The sequence below is a fragment of the Nelumbo nucifera genome, chromosome 1 (assembly GCF_055504915.1).
Source record: "Nelumbo nucifera cultivar China Antique chromosome 1, China Antique-T2T, whole genome shotgun sequence".
In the NCBI taxonomy this organism is placed as follows: domain Eukaryota; kingdom Viridiplantae; phylum Streptophyta; class Magnoliopsida; order Proteales; family Nelumbonaceae; genus Nelumbo; species Nelumbo nucifera.
This window is the reverse complement of record NC_142649.1, coordinates 55,732,501-55,753,531: the sequence shown is the minus strand read 5'-3', so window position 1 is coordinate 55,753,531 and position 21,031 is coordinate 55,732,501. Positions and strand designations below refer to the sequence as shown.

At 38.1% G+C, this 21,031-nt stretch overlaps 1 protein-coding gene across 1 annotated transcript; it reads left to right on the top strand.

Moving 5' to 3' along the window:
• Positions 1-9,366: 9,366 nt before the first annotated feature.
• LOC104586010 (uncharacterized) lies at positions 9,367-11,311 on the top strand. The gene has a single exon (XM_010243091.3). It carries the CDS (start codon positions 10,146-10,148, stop codon positions 11,079-11,081), a length of 936 nt encoding a protein of 311 aa, XP_010241393.1. The 5' UTR covers positions 9,367-10,145; the 3' UTR covers positions 11,082-11,311.
• The last annotated feature ends 9,720 nt before the right edge of the window (positions 11,312-21,031 follow it).

The following is a 21,031-nucleotide window of genomic DNA, read 5'->3' as shown; positions in this document are numbered from 1 at the left end:
CATTGAATTTTCCACACACCAATATACTATTAGCTAGGAGTGGGATTCCCAAGATTAGCTTAGACAAATCTGCAGATTTCAAAGTAAACTTCCCATTCGGAGTGAGATTCCCAAGATTTTAAAGGAACAGTGAGTCAGTGATGGCTTGGATTTTCCTCCATGTTGAAATTGGAACCAAAGAACGAATAACATTCTCTTTCCAGGTTTTTCTCTCAAGATCAATTAGGTCACATATCATTAGATCCAAGTTTTTAATCATATCATGATTGACTTCTTTTGAAAGAGGCATATTGCCAATAAGGGTGTCAATTGGACTGGATTTGGTGCAATCCGATCCAGTCCAATATAAATGGACTAGGTCCAATCCAATTTAATGAATATTTTGGACCATTTTATACCAGTCTAATTTAATGTTTGGACTGTTCAATTTGTTCAAAATCGTTTTAATTTAGATTGATTTCAACCCAAATCAGGTCCATTGACACCTATGTTCTTATCTTTATATCAATGGATTAGATATTAGCTTAATCCAACCCAACCCAATATAAATTTATTATGGATGAATCAGGTCCAATCCAATCTAATAAATATTTTGGACTGGATTGGTCCAATTCAATGTCTTGATGGTACGTAAAATCCATCCAATTTGATTTTGGACTGAACCCATTGACACCGTTAATTGCCAGCCCAAATGTTAGTCCAAAATTTTACTTTTTTTGCCATCCCAATGGTCCAACCTAACTCTCTCCTATTTACATCTCTAGATTGGAGAGAGAGTTCTTTGAACAGTGAACACTAAGAAAGATAGTTTTTTTTAAACACAATTTCATGATTAAAAAAAGAGGGCTGACGTGCAAAATGAGGAAGGTATGACTTGGAGCAATGTCGAATTTTGCGTTTCTTGAAGCTGCAGCTCGTTGCTGCCAACAGGAACATGACGTAGCACTGGATAATAGGTACCATTACTGAAAACGTTTCCTGGAGCATTGGTACCAAATAGAAAACATTGTTGTTGTTCCAGAAAACGTCCTATCTAATAAGAATGTTTCCAAAAAACAAATATCATTTTCTCAGAAAACAATGCTTCCAACCCACACATCAACAATATCGTTTTCTGCAGCATCGATGCCAACTAAACATATACTAAATCAACCACAAATGAAACACCTCTACAAATATCAAAAACACCCTCTAAAATGATAAGAATGATGCACAAATGGAAATGGTTATGTCTGAATCGGTAAGCAATATAATTAATGGGGGCCACAAGTGAACGAGAGAAGCAGATTAGTTAAGCCCCTATTAAATTAAGTATTTCTGTGAATCTAGAATAATAATTCATTGACTTTTAGCCTCAAAATCAGTGACTTTGGTTCATAGATAATTTCAGACAAAGAGGTTTGAACTTTGAACTTTGAAGGGGTAGGTCAGTTGATGCTAAAATTGATGGTTTGGTCGGAGAATGGGCTTTGACAAACAGTTCACCGTTTTGGACACCGGGGAGGAATAAACAAACTAATAAAATGCTCCCAACACTGTCTTAAAAAGCCTCCATTGACAATATCTCTCTCATGAAAGATAATTTATGATGTGCGACTATAATGGCTGGTTGGAATAGTGTTGAGAGCATTTGTTGGAAGCAGATCTGAACCCCTCCAATCTCATCACATCTTGCACAAGTATACAATAAATAAAGGAACCATTTCTGAGGTTTGGCATCATTTCATCAAACTTGGGTTGCATGACGAAAGGGAGAACCCACTTGCTAGTTGCAGCAGGAGCAGAAATTGCTTTAAATCTAGGTATGGGATTCATGGTCCATGAACAAGTACAGTAAGTAGTTTTAGAAGTTTGAAAAAAGCATATGGTTGTCATCTCTTAGGAATAGCTATGATCATGGGCCGGGTTGGTTGGGTTTTTACAAGCTAGTAAAAGAAGTTCGGGCTGAGATCAAATCAGCCACCCTCAAGATTGCCCCCACAACATCCCACAGTACATCTTTCTGTCATGTATTGGAAACATCTCCTGATAATAATACTAGAAATGATGATATCATCATCCGGAAGTGTTTTCAATACATGGTGGAGATGTTCTGTGAGATGTTGTGGGGGGTTGATTTGAACTCGTTCAGGCTGTTTGACCTGAGTCTATTCAGTGTTCGGGCCCAGATCAGGCCCAGGCCAGTCATCCAGATTTCACTGTAGCAATTAATAAATGGATTCAATTATGATTCCCATAAGACATGATACCAGAAAAACTTATACTAAAAAAAAGTGACAATGAATCAGGTGGTTTTCATCAAAATTCATGGGGGTTTTGAATTTTGATTGGTCAAAGATTTTTTGGTAAAGGTAGAGGGGAATAACCTTGTCTTTTACTAAAACATTTGCAACTGATTTATTTAATTGACCTTCCATTAAGAGCCGTTTGTATTTCTGTTGAAAAATGGTCAAGTGACCAGTTAAATCGAGTGGAAAATATTTAAGGGCATGCGCCCATGGTTATTTATTCCAAAAGTACCCCTAGAACTTCATATCAAGTTTCTAAAAAAAACAATGTTTGGTTTCAACAGAATGAATGAATAAAAAAGAACAATGGTGTAAGAATGTCATTGTCATTTTCATTTTATTTTAATTAAATTTGTTCAAAAATACATTAGGATTAAAATTGTATTTTTTACTTCCATCTAAGTGAAGGTCAATTAAGTAATTTGGTTACAAATTACATGGGTGTTTTAGTAAAAAACAAACTATAGAGTAGGTTTTAATAAATTTGTAAAGTTATAGGGAAATGTTTTAATAAATGACCCGATTATTAATATAAAATTTCTGAGCAAAATCAGACTGGGCTGGAGGTCCAGCCAGAAATAATAAATTAAGCAGCCCCAACTTAAGCTTAAGGGATTTTCTAGGTTAATCCCAACATTGGGTAGTAAGAAAGTAGGCACTCCAAGCCATGCTTAGATAAGTTTGGCCACTGGTTTTTAGGTGAGTGGCTCAACCGTTTGGTCCAAGAGGATCAGCCCATGACATTTTTTAAAATAAAAAATAAAATTAAAATAAAAATTAACTTAAAAACTGTTGTTTGAATCAAATGGGTCACTGGTTTGACCATTTGGGTCAATGGGTTATATTCAACAATTTTTGGGAAAATAAAAATTCAGTGCTCAAACGAAACCAATATTCTAACTGGCTTTCATGTCGAACAATCTGACTGTCTGAGTCAATGATGGTTTTAAAAGTTAAAGAAACTGTGAAGGCGGCCCAACCCGATCTAAAACCTGGTTGGATTCGGTTTAGCCCAACCCAAGTTGCGGACTTTGTTGGTCTGGATACACTGTTGTCTTCAAACTATTCTGTATAATTAGACTGGACTCTGAGTCAACTTAATACCTAAATTCAACAAAAAAAAAGGGCTTCTGTATGCACGGAATTCAACATTAATTCTTGTACTCACCTTGGCCATGTGGGAGGTCTGAATCAATCAAGGCCCATTTCAGCCCTAAATCTTGTCTTTGTGTCAACTTGTGTGAATGAAGCTGTTGAAATTTTAATAATGATATCAGAATTCAGAAGAAAGGTGTTCTCAATAAATGCCCTGTGCTGTCTGAACCATTGCTGCTCACTGTTGAGATTTCTTTAAATCAAAATCGCCAAGGCTTGAATTATAAAATTGTTTAGCCATCTGATTTGTTAATTAGAAAATACTTTTTTTTTAGGTTAAAAGATTCAAAAGAAAATATATTCAATTATTCCCCTGCAATCATCAGATCACGTGAATTTGCATTGACAAATGATAATTTCTCAAATCCATCCTATATCTATACCCAAATCTCACCAATTATGGCATAGAAATATTTGCTGTACATGTGTGTTAAATTCATTTTTAATATACGGTTTAATATTCATTCTTATATAATATGTACGATAACATATTTTTATAGACAAAAAATTAATTAGCGTCTTAGATTGACAACATCTTTCTATGGGCATTGATGCAATGATGAATTCATATTTTTATAGGTGTAACAAACAAAGAATTGAATTGGGCTTCTTCTTCAAGTATCTTAGACTGCGTTTGGAAACAATGCAAATATGTAAAGTGTAAAATGGTCTATATAAATTATAAAGTGGGGTTAGTTTTGCACCGACAAATTTACCTTCTTATCAAATAGACTTTTTAGCTCTAATAGATGTAAACACGAATTTCAATAAAGTATATGCTTTTTTTATTTTTATCAAAGACCTACTTGAATGCAAATTTATTTCTTTTCTATTGATGTACTTTTACATCTTATTATCAATGTAAATATGCATTAGTCTGTCATTTGTCAATAAATAAATGTAATGTTGCCAAACAAAAGCAAAAATGAACCAGAGTGTAAATTTACCCTAAACCGAGATTTACACTCCATTTGCATCGTTTCCAAACACAACCTTTGATCCCAACATCTATTGATTTAGGTTTGTATTTGGTACTCGTAGTTTTTTCATGAAACATTTGTATTTGATTGACTCGTTGGAAATTGGGAGAGTTGTTGGATTCTGCACATGACCTAAGATTCATTTGTTTATGATTTTTATTCCATTTAGATGCTTTAGGCACCACATAGGATATGATCATATGAAGTTAAAGATGCTCTTTGGAATAAGAAACACAAAAAAAATAATAATAATAAATTCACTTGAAGTTAATTTTCACCAAAACGGAGATACTCTGGAAGAAGTCCACCTATTATGTTCGAAAGTTCTAGAGCTGCTCGAAGATCTCCAACCCCTCTCCGCCGATCGCTCAATCTGGTATTTCAGGGGTTGCAGTGGTTTCAGGGTTCGATGTTGATGGATCTATTTTTGGTTAAGTATCAGTTTTTTGGCTAAGTACCTTGTCATTTGGTCTGCTTCCAAGTGGCCAATGACTCAGAGGTCGAAGTGGAGCTGCCTGTGAGGTGCCAAGCTGCCTAGGTGTCAAGCTGTCTGTGAGGTGCTGGGCTGACCAAGTGGCGAGCTGCCTGTGAGGCGCCAGGCTGACCAGGTGTCAAACTGCCTGTGAGGTGCTGGGCTGACCAGGTGTTGAGCTGCCTGGTGGTGAGCTGAATTGATGAGCTTCGTTGCTCTTTAAAGACCTGCAAGGAACCAAATATTAGAGGACCCGGGGTGGCTAACCTGGTGAGGTCGCTCCAATGCTTAAGTCAATACTCTCATAGTAGACTGCGAGCTAAAAATCGCAAAGTATGAGAGCTAGAATTTGCTTACTTGCCTCTCATCTGTCATTGGGGTTGGTGCCTTTATATAGGCCTTGCTCATGTATCACCCCCGAGATCTCCGGGAGGTCGTGTCTAACTAGTCCGAGATCCTCGGAGGTAACTGCCATGCACGTTGACCATCTTTCGGAACGAAGGCCAACCTTCAAGGATCGTGGGGTATACATGCCGAATTTGTCGGCGAGCACGTCTCGCAGGTCGCCAGGCCGCCAGGTTGGACACTATCAACTTGGCAAGTTGTTGCCTGAGTGGTTCCGGGTGTCACCTAATTGTTCTGAGGTGCCATGTGTCACAATGTCATTGGAAGGCCAAATCCACTCTCATCAGATGTAATCTCTGATCCACACAGATTTCCAATTATTTAGAAGATTAGATGCCTTTTTCTCACAAAGATCTCACCATTCCGACGGGAAAATCTGCTTTTTCTTGTTTCAGGCGAAGTTTCAATCCCATTGAAAATCTTGGATGGATATTTCCTGATACAAGCTCGATGGCCTCGAGTTGGGTCTGATCACTGATGATCGAGGAGGCTCATATTGGTTTAGTTTGACACAAGAGTCAGGAAGAAGGCTGAGGTGACTGTGATTAAAATACAATCTATGGGTTGGACTCCGATGAGAATTAAATGAGGGAAGTGAGCTATCGGGCGAGAGACAGGATTGTGTGGTATGCAAGAGTGGCATGTGTAGGGCAATAGTCCGACGATTTGGATGAAGCTAAATGAACCATGAATGAACAACGGTTGACGTCGTCTACAGGACTAAGATTTGTAGTCATGGCGAGTGACATGTAGTAGTTTGTCTATGGTGAAGAGGGGAGAAGAAAGGGGAAATGGTTTAGGTTAATGCAGGGCTGGGATGGTGGAAGAGCAAACGACTATCTCAGCCTATTCCCAGTCATTGGAGAATAGGGGATAGAGAGGGAATTGATCAAGGGCCTGTTCGCTTTTCGGTAAATTATTTACCCGGGTAAATACAATTACTTGAGTAAGTTTTTCCTGGAAAACATTTATCCATATTCTTTAATTTCTCATGTAAATAAGGTAATGACCATTTTATCCATAAAAATCTATTATTAAAAGGGGTATTTTTGTCTCATTCAAGTATTGGCAACTTCCCCCTAGGTGGGAAGGTTATTTCCCCACCTAGGAGATGGGTATCACTTAAAATAAACTTTCCCTGATCACCACATAAATCTGAAAAAAGAACATATGATTCTTGGTCAATAGGAACCAAAATCCCATTGACCAACTTCTTCCCCTCTCAAAATCCAAAAAAGGAACACCCCCAAGTGGATTATGAAGAGGGAGTAGTGGGGGATGAGGAAGATGATAAGAATTGGCCAGAAGACTAAGGGAAAATGATTCCTAACATCGCTACTAACTCGAGTTGCAGAGGCAACGGCAAGACGGGAAAGGGCAGAGAAGATTTGTGAATGGAAGAGAGAGAGAGAGAGAGAGAGAGAGAGAGAGAGAGAGAGAATGAGAAAGAAGAAAGATGAGAAGAAAAGAGAAAAAGAGGAAGAACGAAATCACTACCACTAGTTCAGTGAGAGAGAGAGAGAGATTAGGTTATTGTGATAGTCTTTGAGGTTGAAGGTCTAAGTAGGTAACCGGTGGTGGGGGTATTGGTTGTGGGGTTTAGGAGCCATCCGTTAGCTCCCCCAATGGTGTGGTTGGTATAAGGCGGTAGATGAAGACGGGGCAATGATCTGCTTCCTATCTTACTGAAATTTGGGTTTTATTTTGAAAATTTGAGTAATAGTGAAGGACAAATTTGATATTTTATTTTTTCGTAAGCACTCAACGAAGATGTTAATTGTCAGAAATTCTAGTGGTAGATTAAGAAATTTGCCCTAATACTAATTAGGTTAAATCATAGGGTTAGAGTATGATGTCAGAAAGACATGATACTGAAAAAACTTAAACCAATCAACTGGCATCATAAAAATAGTAACCATTCAAGTGGGTTTTCATCAAATTCATAGGATGTTGTGATTGGTCAAAGCCACATGTTGCACCTCACAGAGTCCCAAGCTGAATTGTTCTTAGGCATGCTCCACACATCTCGCCATTGACAAGGTGATGAATCAAGCTGCTAGACCAAATCAATCTCTAGAGATGTTCACAACTAGGGCTATAATATGATCTGATTCAGCAAAATCCGAATTTGACCCAATTATTAAAAACTTACATTTGAGTTTGATTTAAAATCCTATCGGATTTGAATACATTGGATTCAAATTCAAATTGTATTGGATTCGGATTGGATTTGGATTTAATTTAATTCTACTTTAATCTTTTAAAATATAAAAAAAGTTAATTACTTTTTAATTTTTATATATAATAAATTAATGTAAATATAATATATTAAAATTATTATATATAAATTCATATATGATATATAAAATATATATTTTTTATAATTTTAATATAATTATATAAATTTATATATTAAAATTAATAAATATTATAATATAATAGAATTCAGATTTCAATTAGATTCTTGGAGTCAAATCCAAATCCGATTCAATTATTAATTAAATATAAATTTTAAAATTTGAATACTATCCCATTATATAAATACATCATTATAATCCAAAATAATTGGATTGAATATAGGATGTAGCCTCAGATTTTTTGGTATCACTACCATAATCTACTCTCTTGTCCCGAGATAATTGGATTGGATGTCGGATCCAGCTTCCGATTTTCGGGTATCGATAACAGGCCTTATTCACCACATGTCTGCCCTCCAACCGAGGCTTCGCATGGACATGCATCATATTCTCGGCTTGGCCACGTGTCAACTTTGATGGCTCTGATTTACCATAATTCAGATTAGTGGAGGTGATGACTGTAAAACGCAATGTGTAACTAATGATAACCCCTCACACCACTAATAAAATATGGAATCCATAATGGAGAGTTGGTTTAATGATGGTGGCCCCATAAATACTAGTGTGAAATGTTATGATGCGAACTTCTCGCTAATCAACTTTTCTAATTATATCTCACCAAACCATGTACGGTGTTGGATGCATATACCCTAAACCGTGGTACTGTGGGACCATCGCCATAAATAGGTCGATCCTGTCCACTTACACCGTCCCCAATCACGCCATTGATCATGGAGACGGAGGATACAAAGTATGGACCAAGGATTCATAGTGGTCCGGTGGTCCCTTGCCTCAGAACAATGTAATCAATGGACAGCAGTTGACATAACTGATTTATTATAATTCATTCTGTTCCATCATCTCGTGCATTTATTGGCTCGGGACCACCCTCTTGGATAAGATCAGAGACCAATTCAGTCTCTAAATAACTGATCCAACGGTTAATGATACATGATACAATTTAATATAATAAATCATGTGCTATAGGATCGCTTGGTGATCAAAAGGTAAACCCATGATGCAAAGTGCTATCTGACCCAATCTACTAATCGTAGGCGTTGTGGGGCCCAGCTTTTTAAGCTTAGCTTCCATTCCCCTTTTTTTTTTCTATCGGGTACCCGCTTCCCGACCCATCGTGTTGGGGAAAGAGATATCCGATTGGGGACGGAAACGGGGATGGAATCATGGAAATGAATTCTATGCCTCACCCCGACCCGATTATATATTAAATATAATATTATTTATATTATATTAAAATATATTTAAAAAATGTTTCCTTATTTTTATATAAATCTATTTTTAACGAAAATTTAAAAAATTCAGGTCCGGTTAAAAATCCCGTCTACATCAAGAATCGGAAATGAAGGATCATTTTTATCTCCGGCGGAGATCCGGGTCGGGGATGGGGTTGCCATTATAAATTTTTAATGAGTCGAAATTCGAAACTGTCCGATGGGCCCTTCTCTGAATCAGACAACACATCCAAATCAATGCAGTGCAGACTCGAGCACTGAATCGAAGGATAGAGATTCTATATGCTCAGATTCTTTTTTGGTGGCCAGGATTAAAAGCTACGGAAATTTCATGCTATGGATGGACCATGGTGAAGAGAAGATAAACAGGAGGGTGTGAATGGAAAGGGTCAGTTTAGTAATTTCCTAGAGTAGTCATATTCCTATAAACCAGGTGTAGTAACGGGTGACCCATGCTCCCATGAGACTCGGTCCCGGCTCCACTGTCTGAGAGAAGTTAAACAGAAGCTATGGATTAAATGAGAAGACAGAGAAAGAGAGAGAGAGAGAGAGAGAGCATAAGAGAAGATTGAGAGTTGAGAAACAGAGAGACGATTCCTTACGTTCGTTCTAAGCCAGAGTAGAAATTCTTTCAATCTGGCTTTTTCGTTTGTTTGGCTTTCTTTCTCTCTCTCTGCTCTGCTCTGCTCTGCTCTGTCTCTTGTTCTTCTGACATCTTGGTTGCAGATTTGCGGTCTCCTTCTTTTCCTTTCTGTCTTCCAGACAATAAGGCTGAGAAAGATCAGATCTGGTCTTTGGGTATATGCATTAAAGAAGGAAGGAAGGTATCCTATGCTTCGTAGCGTACGACTAGAAAGTTCAGAATTTTCAGTGAAAATACTTCCGGTGGATTAGCTATTGGGGTAAATTATCAGAGTTTCTGTGGATCCATCGATTGGTGTTGTGTTCGTGGATCTTGCGGTTTTCGTCTGCTATTCCCGAGTCTCGTCGCTTTCACTGGTTTTGTTTTCTAATCCCGGGACCGGGTTGCCTCTTTTGTCTGCTCTTCGTGAAGCGAAGGTTCCCGCTGTTGAATTCATTTGGAGAATCGTGGATTCTGCGAAGGAGGCAAGCGTATTAACGAGATTCTCCTTCTAACCTGTCATTTTCGCGTTTCCGCGGCGGTTTCATCGATTCTTTGCTCCACAAGATTATAAGTTTGTGTCAAGTTCTTGGAATTTGGTAGTGTAGACTGAATGGAAAGTGCAAGCAGTGGCGGTCGTCGTCGGATGTCCCTGTCGGACCAGATGGCAGTTCTTGATAAATCGAACCTCCGGGATCTTCTGAGAGTAAGAGACGAAGACGACGGCCGAAGCGCCTTGGCGGGACTTACCCTAGGCGCAGTGCTCGGCTGCGAGGAGAAGACACCGGCTAGCCGATCGCTTATCGACATCCTCAAACATGAAGACTCCTCCCTCATGGCTCACAACAACAAGAAGAACTGGAAGTCCTTCAAGGACCGTCTCCGTCTCCGCCGCATGAGCGGCGCCGCTTGGACCTCCTCCTCCTCCTCTACTGCTACTACAAACATCTGCCTGTTGGATAGCACAATGCAAACTTCAGACCCTATTCCGGTCACTCCTCCCGTCGCCGCTACTTCCCCGGCCGAAGCAGTGGCCTCGGTTCGACCGGAAAATTCATCCGCCAGCCTTGCAAACCTCCTCGCCGAGCACAATTTCTCGTCTTCGGAGGCGACCGCTTTCCCCAACCAAGCGGCCTTCACAAGGTTGGCGGCCGCATTAGCGGCTGAGCGAGAGATGCAACGGTCAGCATCAAATGCCGCAGCTCCGACAGAGGCAAGAAGCGAGGAAATTCCGTCGACTTCAACGGTGGCGGTGGCGGAGGCACCGGGGAGGGTATCGTTGATGGCGTTGTTGGAGGAGACGGACAGGCAGGCCGGGGTGGTGGGGTCCACATTCGTGACGCCGGTGGAAGATGGAGGGGGGGAGTACGTGGACGACGATGATGGAGGGGAGTACGCGTGCTGCGTGTGCATGGTGAGGCATAAAGGTGCGGCATTTATTCCGTGTGGACACACCTTCTGCCGGCTTTGCTCCAGGGAGGTCTGGGTTAACCGGGGGAATTGCCCACTCTGCAACGGCTTCATCTTGGAAATTCTCGACATTTTCTGAACCTCCTCCAATCCAAACACCCTCCTCCTCAGTCCTGTCCAGTGTCCACTCCAGATTTCTTCTTTCTTGGGCTCTTGATTTTTAAGACTTTTACTATTATTAATTTGTGTAATTAAGATGCCAAATTAGATTCTACATTTGATTGAAGCAGAAATTTTGTGATGAAATTCAACTGTGTTCTGCAGCTCTTAGAACCGTTGGATTGGAATCGGAATGGTTTTTCTTTCTTACTTGCCTTTCTTTCCTATGACTGTAGCTCTCGGATATGCTGTGAGGATTCTGATTCTATGTGGGGTCACTGTCCCTCACACCACATGGGAATACTGTATAGTGTTTGCCCGTTAGATTGGAATTCAATGTAGGTTAAATTTCAGGGTCCGTTTGCTTCCCAGTCGGAACTCGGAACCAAAATTTTTCGAAATCAGAATCGAAATGGTCCTTTCTATCTGTTTGGTTCAGACAGGACTCAGAATGAATGGAATTAGAATTACCCAATTCCCATTTCAGACCTCTATTCTTATGAACCAAATAAGGCCTCCGTTTGGTTCAGTTTAAAGCTAAAATACAAATATGTAGCGTGCAAAACCTAAAAAACCTTGTATATGGTCCAATATTTGTATAGCATGATTTTGCTCTTAAAAGAGAGAACTGATCTCTTGAAAGCAAAAACCATGTTACCACCCTAAGAGCATTGTTTTGCTTTTTAGGAGAGAGAACTTTTGAAAGCAAAAATCACCAACACCTTCAGAGTATGTGCATCCAGCCGCACATCGGAAATATCTCACTGTGAATTTAATGGTACAAGCAGGGGAGATATTCCCGACATATGAATGGATGCTGTGTTGAAGATGTTTGCATGGTTTTTGCTTTCGGAGATTCAGAAGAGCTCTTTGGTTCCTCACTAGTGATTGTAGACTTGTAGGTTGTGTTTGGTATCATTAGTGCTTCTATTAGAAATGTTTTGGGTTTTTCAATAGTATTAAATGCTATACAGGTACAGTACAATTGCCACTTATTCATGAAAAGTCAAGTTTGATGTTTTTATTATAAATGCCTACACCAATCCAATGTCATGTTTAGATAATTTGCCAATTAAACATGTTTCAACACCCTACTAACATCATATGACATCACACATCTAATACATGATGGTCCAACTTTTATGATGGGGCTAGTTTTATAGTGAGATATGCGGTATTAGATCAAATTGGTAGGGTGTTGGAATTTATTTTGTTGGTAGGTGATGCTAACTCAATTGGAACTCATTATCTAATGTGATGTGATAAGATAATTTCTCAAAATTTGTATTGATAACCCCAAACATGGTAGTTAACTACAATCTCTTCTTAGGTGGAGTTTGAGAACTGCTATACCCCTTCTGGGGGTGATGGAGTGTATCATTTTACTACCTAAACTATTAAAAGTTGTAAATGCCCCCTCTCTCCCCCACACCCAAACTTTTCCAAGTGTGTATCAATCAATAAAGCTTTGAGTCCCTCTTAGCCTTTTGTTTTAGAAAATGGTTGTGTGCATCATAGGACATTAAGGCTGTGTTTGGTTTGAAGGACAAAGTAGGAAAAGGAAGGGAAAAGGTAGGGAAACCTTTACAAACCCTGTATAGGTTTTCCTTCCTTTTCCAACCTTTTTCTTCAAACCAAATATACCCTAATTTTTCAAAATATCCAACGCCAGTGTTCTAAGGCTATAACATTTAAGAATGCAAATGCCAGTTTAATGCATATTTGCACTTTCCTCAGTTTTTCTAGTGTTTGGTAAGAGTGTATTTTTGTCTTGAAAATGATATCAAATACAGATTTCAAGACATATTTGCATTAAAAATGAGAGCAAAGTTTGCATTCAGAATTGACTACTGTTAGAAAGGTATATTCAATCTCTGGATTCATATTTATATCTATAATACAAAATTAGACAAACTTTGCATTTTCATGAACCAAACACATTTGCATTTATACTGATTTTTTTGGTAGGGAGGAAGAACAAAACTATAGTGAGCGAGGAAAAGTCATTCCCCACATATCACTATAGCAAGTATACAAATATACAAAATATCACACTAGAGACTAACAATATGTCTTTCCCACTTAGGCTGCATTTGGCATTCCTTATTTTGAGGACTTATCACTATAGCAAGTATACAAATATACAAAATATCACTTATCATCTCCTTTTTGTTATTAAAAACTCGGTGTTTATAGGGGCATTTTAATAAAAAAAAAGAAAAGAGAGAAGTCCTTAAAATAAGGAATTCCAAATGCAGCCTAAGTGGGACAGAAATATTGTTAATCTCTAGAGTATGCCCCATATTGGCCAACCGGTCAGCCGCAATGGTGGCCTACATGTAAGAAAGTTACCGTTAACTCAAACCTCCTACAAATGAGCCCAGATTTTCTACTCACTTTTCCTACCTGCAGTTAATTGTAGTCACACATCTCTCAATTCTTTATAGAGATGTGTGGCTCCAATTCACGGCAAGTAAAGAATAGATAGGAAAAGTGAGTAGAAAATCCCGAGTGTTTACAAATGTCGTAGCAATCTTCTACGATGGGCTTTACATTCCATGGTGGGATTCTTCACGACCTTTGAGCCCATCCACAATGAGCTTGGAATCTCCATCAACAATTATCCGATGTTGTGAAAACTTTGATGCCAACTTTAATGCTTCCAATGCTGTTCATTGAACACCTTTCAACACTTTTGCATGCAACAAATAGAACTCTTCCGTGATCACGAGAAGCAGCTTCCACATCACATTTACCATCAGATCTCCTAGACAATGCTTTCAAAATCAGACTGGACTGGAAAAAGCGGGAATCAGTCATCTGACCGGTTCTGTTTTACTCCAAAATTGTTATTTGACCAAAAACGTTGATTTGATCAACGAACTGCTGATTCGGGCAGTCCAACCATTCAACCTAAGAATAGTTTTTGGCTGTTTTTTGGGTTTTTAAAATTTTTAATTTTTTTTGACAAAATGGGCCATCCGTTCAGACCGAATGATCGGACCATTCAACCCATGAACCAGACCCAAAATGATTCTCTGTCTGATCCGGATTTAAAAACCTTACTCCTAGATACATCGAAATTAACCTTGACCTCATCTTCTTTTGGTGGGATCGATTGAATTTGAATGCATCTTGTAATCTTTCTTTGAGTGTCTATTAGAAGCATTTGATGAAATTATGTGGGGAGGGGAACTCTTGTTGAATATTTTGTTGTTTCAAATTTTCCACAAGTTCCATAGAATCATACTAGCAATTTCCATCACACATGCTTCTCTATTTTATTTATTCACTATTCTCAATCTTTGTTGTTATCTTTGGAAACAAAACCCCACCACATGTGTGGAGCAATTAGCGGAAAGGTTAGTTAAATACGATGGGTGTTTAGTGGGCTGCAGAACCAATGATGACTTTCCAGGTCAGTCAAAAAATGTGTAGACCTTACACCTCTCACAGTGGGGCATATATTTATTATTGATGTAGAATATTGTCATTGGTTCCACTCTTTCTACAGTTTCTTGCAAACTTGCATTGAGAATATCTTCATATTTATAAGTTTTTTTATGGGGAGATATTCTCAATGCAAGGCTGAGTCTGGATTTCCTGTTTACGAGAATTCTATTCACATTTGTCCACATAACATCACAGCCACATATAGAGAATATCTATTATCCTACATAGTATTATGCAGGGAGAGATGTTCCCAATTCACAAGGTAATGTATTGTGAGTAAATGTGGGCAGGAGATCCCGCGTCGCAAGGGACTGTACTAACCGTATGAACACTGTCTTGTGAGAATTGAATCTGATCTTTGGTTCCACAGCCAGCTGGACAGCCATCGCGTTCTGCTAAAGTGCTAATCCGAATCAAGGGGTATTTGCAACTATTAATAGTTTTGATAATAAAATGACAAACGCCCATAATACAGAGGTTTTTTTTGAGTTTACCATTTTGGGGCATTAGGTAACTGCTAATTTATTAGACATTGATCGGTCCATCTAACGGTATAATGACACACCACGTCAGCTCTATATTCTGTGATCCCACACGTGTCAGGCTGGTTACGATAGGACAAGTTTCATCCGATTCGGACTGGACACTGACAGGTAGGATAAATGGACAATACATAGGAAACTTTAAGCTCATGCAGAGACAAGGGGATGCACTTGCAGTGGGTGTGGGCCCAACCACTCCAATAATAAGAGAGGCCCACAAAAGGAAAAGTTGAAAGCATCTTCTCTGGAATGGCTCACGGCCCATGGCCCACCATCTAGTCATTCATCTGTGCCTGAAAACACAAGAGCCAGCTCTATGTGATTGTGAAAGCTACGTGGCTGAACATGTTAAATGAAACAACCGTTGAGCCAACCTCACCTGAAATTCCAAAAATACAGCTCAGATTTCATGTGGTACCATGGCCCACCTCTTTTTTTGAATCCTATTCAACGGCAGCCCAAGACAAGGGACACTTGGATCTCCTCTATGAGCTAGGGCCCATGGGCCACCCCTAGGGCCTACCCTATGATGAGTGGGGACAGTTTACACTCATTTCATGCATAGTGCATGAAAACCAAAATGTTGTCCTCGTGGGTGGGTCCCAATTCTCATCACTCACTTCATCAAGTACCTTTCCTCAACAGTGTCCCTATACCAAGTCAATCAGGATAAAGCAAAAAATTTTACTGAATCTAGCTTGACAAATCATCAAGGCCCAAGGGAGAAAAGAGAGGGTGAAGAATGGGCCTAGGTTTGGATTAGGGTTGAAAATGGTAGCCGTTTGTCTGAATTGGAATTCAGAATCCGATTCCATGAGGGTGATTCAAATTTGATCCGTATATGTAATTCGATCCAATTTGGATCTCTTCCAATCCAATCTGATATGATGTCATTTGATTTGATAGTACTTATTAGTTACACCGCAGCCCACTTGTAGAATTTTGAAATTACAGTTCCCCATAGTCTATTAGTAGCCTCCCCTCTATAAAGGGCATTTTACTCGTTGATTTAGCATTAATCCACAGTCAGGATTTATCCCATCTATACAGCGGGGGCTAAAAATTCTAAGGTGGGCTGAACAGTTATTCTCCCTATAACTTTTCATCCAATGGAATGTGGAATCAGGTTTTAGATTTTCATAGTACATTGACAGTCCTTGTTTGATAGGTTTCAAAAAATTATTTTGAAGTTAATTTTATTCATGATATATATAGCGGTGTCAATCGGTCGGGGTTATAATGGTTTTGATTCTATGATTTGATTTGTTCTCATTAATAATTGGGTTGATTCTAGTTCTTATCTATTTTGAATTGATTCGAATCCAGATTGATTATTTTATTAAATGTATTTAGTATTTTGTTTTATAATTTTTCTCATATTTTAAGTTTGAAATGGTAAATTTGATACATAATAAATAAGATAATATAAGTTAAAAGTGTTTAATTTATTAATATATAAATAATTTAGTAATTTTCTATCTTTTTTTATTAAAGTTATGATATCAAAATTTAAATTTTACGTTATTGTTTAAATAAATAGATATTATTTTCAGTATATTAACTGGGACGGTTCTGGGTCTATGATTTTGTCCTGATTAATAATTGGTTTGGGACTGGTTCTACCTAGACCTAACCCATAATCGGCTCATTGATAGCCCGTATATGTATTATTAAGTTCATCTTTGATTTATTTAACATTTTGATTATTTTTAATTTCATTTATTAATGATATTCAATATCTAAATCCAATCCGGGTCTGATCTAAATTAAATGGATAAAGTTCAACTCAATTATGATGAAAATCTATTAAATTTAGATATTAATGAATCAAATTTGGATGTAGACATCATCTGATTTAGTTCAATTTGTTTGCAGCCCTAGGTTTGACATAGAGACCCAACAATCAGGGAAAAAAATAAGTGGATAACAAATAGGGATGGCAATTTTTCCCATAAAACTAGGGCCCCATCTTACCCCGAACGAGGCAAATTTCTCCTGATCTTAAACCAGAATGGGGTGAGGACGAGGAAAATATTTTTGTCCCAAACTAGGGATGGGGTTTGCATATAATTCCCCAAACCTAATAGTAAACTAGTAAAATATTCCTAGGTTTAATATTAATTTCTAAAATACCTCTAAATTTCCCCAGAATTCTTAAAACTCTAGGATCCCATAATTCCATTTTTATATTGCCTCCAAATTGCCATAATCCAATTCTTAAAATACCTGGAATTCCCATAATCATATTTCTAAAATACCTCTAAATTAGCTTTATTTTTTGATGATTGATCCAGGAGGGAAAATTTCAGAAATTCCTTGTATTGATGGGAAGTGGGTGCCCCACCATGCCACTGGGGATGAGACAGGGATGGGGTAGGGTATTTTAGCTATGGGGTGGGGAAGGGGAGAGGGAGTGCCCTGTGCCCCCGCCCCATTTCCATTCCTAATAACAGAAGGGAATGTGAGATAGAGATGAAGGTAACCAAGGCACAGTTTGGAATACATAGTAGAAAGTGAAATTAGATTTTTTTTTTTTATATGCAAATTAGAAAGTTCTATAGGGAAATAAAATTTCATCTGGATTCATCATCATCTAAGCCTTGTCCCAACGGTGTCGGCCAAAATGAATCCTAATTATAAGCTCTTAAATAATTTCTTATTACTTTCATCTGTCTTTTTTTGGTCTTCCCTTAACTCTTTTATAGCAGGTGGGGATCTCATTCCTCTAGGACAACCATAATATAATGGGCCAATCATGGCACACCACATCAGTCTAATGTGTGGGACCTATGGTTACAAAGCTGCTATGTCTCAACTGCACATCAGGAATATCTCCCGTATTTATATATTATACACGATGGGATGTGGCTGTGAAGTCGATGTAAGGAGACCTTTGTGAGGAGCAAATCCCAATTCATTAACATGGTCTATGTCCACCATAAAACTAGGACCCACCATCTGAGATGTACAGATACAGATCAGAGTCAAGATCTGCTACCAATAAAATGTGTTCCAACACTTTCAACATGACTTGTGTCCACACATTGCAGAAATGGTGTGTTCCAATCTTGAGTTGAGATCTTGTGCCAACAAAACCTGTTCCAACCCTCTACCAAATTGATCTAACACTGCACATCTCACTATGAGACTGGGACGACCTGCCGTATATGAGATGTGCGGTGTGAGATTATATTGGTAGGGGCCGGGTTGGAATGTGTTTTGTTGGCAGGTGAAAATCTTTGATTGGAAGACAATCTGTTGCTACTGCTGCAGCTCTGCAACTGATTATTCCAGTTTGTGCCACTGTATAATAACTGGAGTGAATGCTGGTTTAGCCCAAACTAGCTTTGAGCAGAGAACTACAAAATGGTAAGTCATGAATAACAAGGACAAGGAAGCATGAGAGAATGCACTTCTTTTAACTGTGTTACTAGCACACCTCAAAATTATTGGGTCTAGCTGATGACCCAGTTGTTGAGATGGTCAATTGGCACCCCTCCAAATATGAGGCGCGGGATTAAACCTGTAGAATTTCAGGCTCCTGGAGCCCGTGGTATGGTCAATGGGCCTCATGTGTAAGATTTCTGAAAGGGTCATTGCTTGGTACACTGGTGAAATCTCAAGCTAATAAGCACGAAAATGCCGATTCAGTCTTAGAGCAGTCCCACTTGGAGGAGGAAGGGAAAAGAAAAGCCAAAAGTTGGGTCTGTATTCACTCTTCCTCTCCCAAGACCCCAACAATGGGGACCATCTTTTGGTAATGGCCCTTTCTATAGGACTTTGATATGTTTCAATTTTGCTTTTAACTTTATGTTGCTCCTCCATATGTCCTCAAAATTGTTTTTGTCATTTAGCCATATCTATTTGCCAAGTTGCTAGGGTTTCTTACTAGAGGTTGATGTGCCCAAGAACTGGAGGGGACCTAAATGTTTATGTTTGGCACCCCATGAATCTGATTGGGCTAATCTTGAGCTTTATTTCGCTCCTACCATGGTTGAACAGTCACATCTTGATTTATAAATAAAAAATATTATTTAAACCAAAGTTGAAAATTTTGATACAGCTTAATTTGGGAAGAGTGCAAATACAAATATATACAGTGTGCAAATTCAAAGTTTAGCAATACAACATACAAGGTTTTGCACTATACATATCTGTATTTGTACTTTTCCCAAACTGAGCCTAATGACATAAACACTGCCCTCTGTGAAAGTTTGAAAGTTAAAAATAAAAAAAAACGAAAAGAAAAGTTTTGATAGTATCAAAATACAATATGCATGTTCATGCAGATTTTGAATCTTGTTTTATCTTGTTTTAAACCATTAAACCCTAAATCCTAAAATTAACTATAAAAAGCATTTGTTTTTTTTTTTGCTAATTAATTTTACAGTAGCTTCTAAGTTCTAACCTTTTTTGTTTTGGAAAACATCTTTTTCAATCTTAGTACACCAGGCTTAAAGTACGTGAGCTAAAATATATAAGGGTCTAGTAATCAACCCAATATACTATTCAGCAATTAAGGAGTTCATAACCTACTTAATGACTTATTTATTAAATTACAGATCAATAAGCCATTAAGTTCAGCCATTTCAGCCACTATCACTTGGCCTCTAAGCAAGGGATTTTTCTAAAGTTCAGTATTTGCAACAGATTTTTATTGCATCCAGAGAGCCAATATGTTAAAATTTATTAGAAAAAAGCCACTAAGGCCAAATGTTTTCAGACTTTAATACATAATTGACTTCTGTTGATTTTAATTCAGCACATGTTGTGCAAAACCCTTCATAGGCATGTGCAAGCATATGATACCTCATGACTTCACTTACATATTTACTCTCTTATTAAAGCTCAGTTTGGAAGAAGTACAAATACAAATATGTAGAGTGTAAAACTTTATATTTTATATTATTTTATATGTATTTTCACTGTACATATTATCATTTATATTTCTTAGAAGAGAATGTATAATTCAAAAATAAAACTTGAGTGAAAAATCTTAGAGGAGAATCAATTATATTACTGTTAATTGAGTTTGTGGTAAAATTAAGCTATTCAAGTGAATGCACTTTTCTGTTTAAAAGCCAAAATGGACCCTTGACAAATACAAGATGCAACTAATACCAATCCTATTTCCCTTTCAAAGTAATTCTACTGATAAATGAAGAAGAAGTTGCTAACTATACATGATCTCTCTCTCTCTAATGGTCCAATAAACAAATAAGGATAAAGCTAGTCCATTAGTCATCACTGTCCAAACATGTTTATGTACAGAGTTGTCAAGGGATCCAGTGCAACCCAATCAATAACTCTATTTGAATTGATGAACAGACATGTGGTGATGTGATGCGATGAGTTAATTAAATGGGTATCATTTTTCAAAGTCCAAATGAGCTAAACCACAACCCATAACTCCTTGCAATGTGGCAACCAATGACAAACAGATGGGAGATGGGGCTGCTAACCTACATGACACTTGGGTTTTGTCAATAGGCAATAGTTAATTACACTTGCAGCCAATAAACATCTTTAGCATTGAATTCTTCTCTAGTTTGGTACAGAGGTTGTGTGGCACTCTATATTAAATGCAGCAGGCTCAAGGCCCATATATATTAGGACCACAGGATAGGATAGGGTTTGACAAGTCTTCCCACCTTTTCTTTTGAATGGTTTGGTGGTCTGCTCTGCTCTGCTATTGTCACGCCTGCTTATTGATGATATTCACAAGCCCCACGTGATATTTTGGAAGATCACCAACCCATTCCTTCATCTCTGCTTTGGTTTGATTGATGTGAAATGGGCTTTCTTGAGTCTTTAACTTCCTCTCTTTTATGTTTATCCATGGTTATCTTTTTTGCTTCTTTTTCTCTTTTTCATTTGAATGCCCATTTGCTTTTTCTTGATGATGAGCTGATGGCAATTTTTCACTTATAAAAGT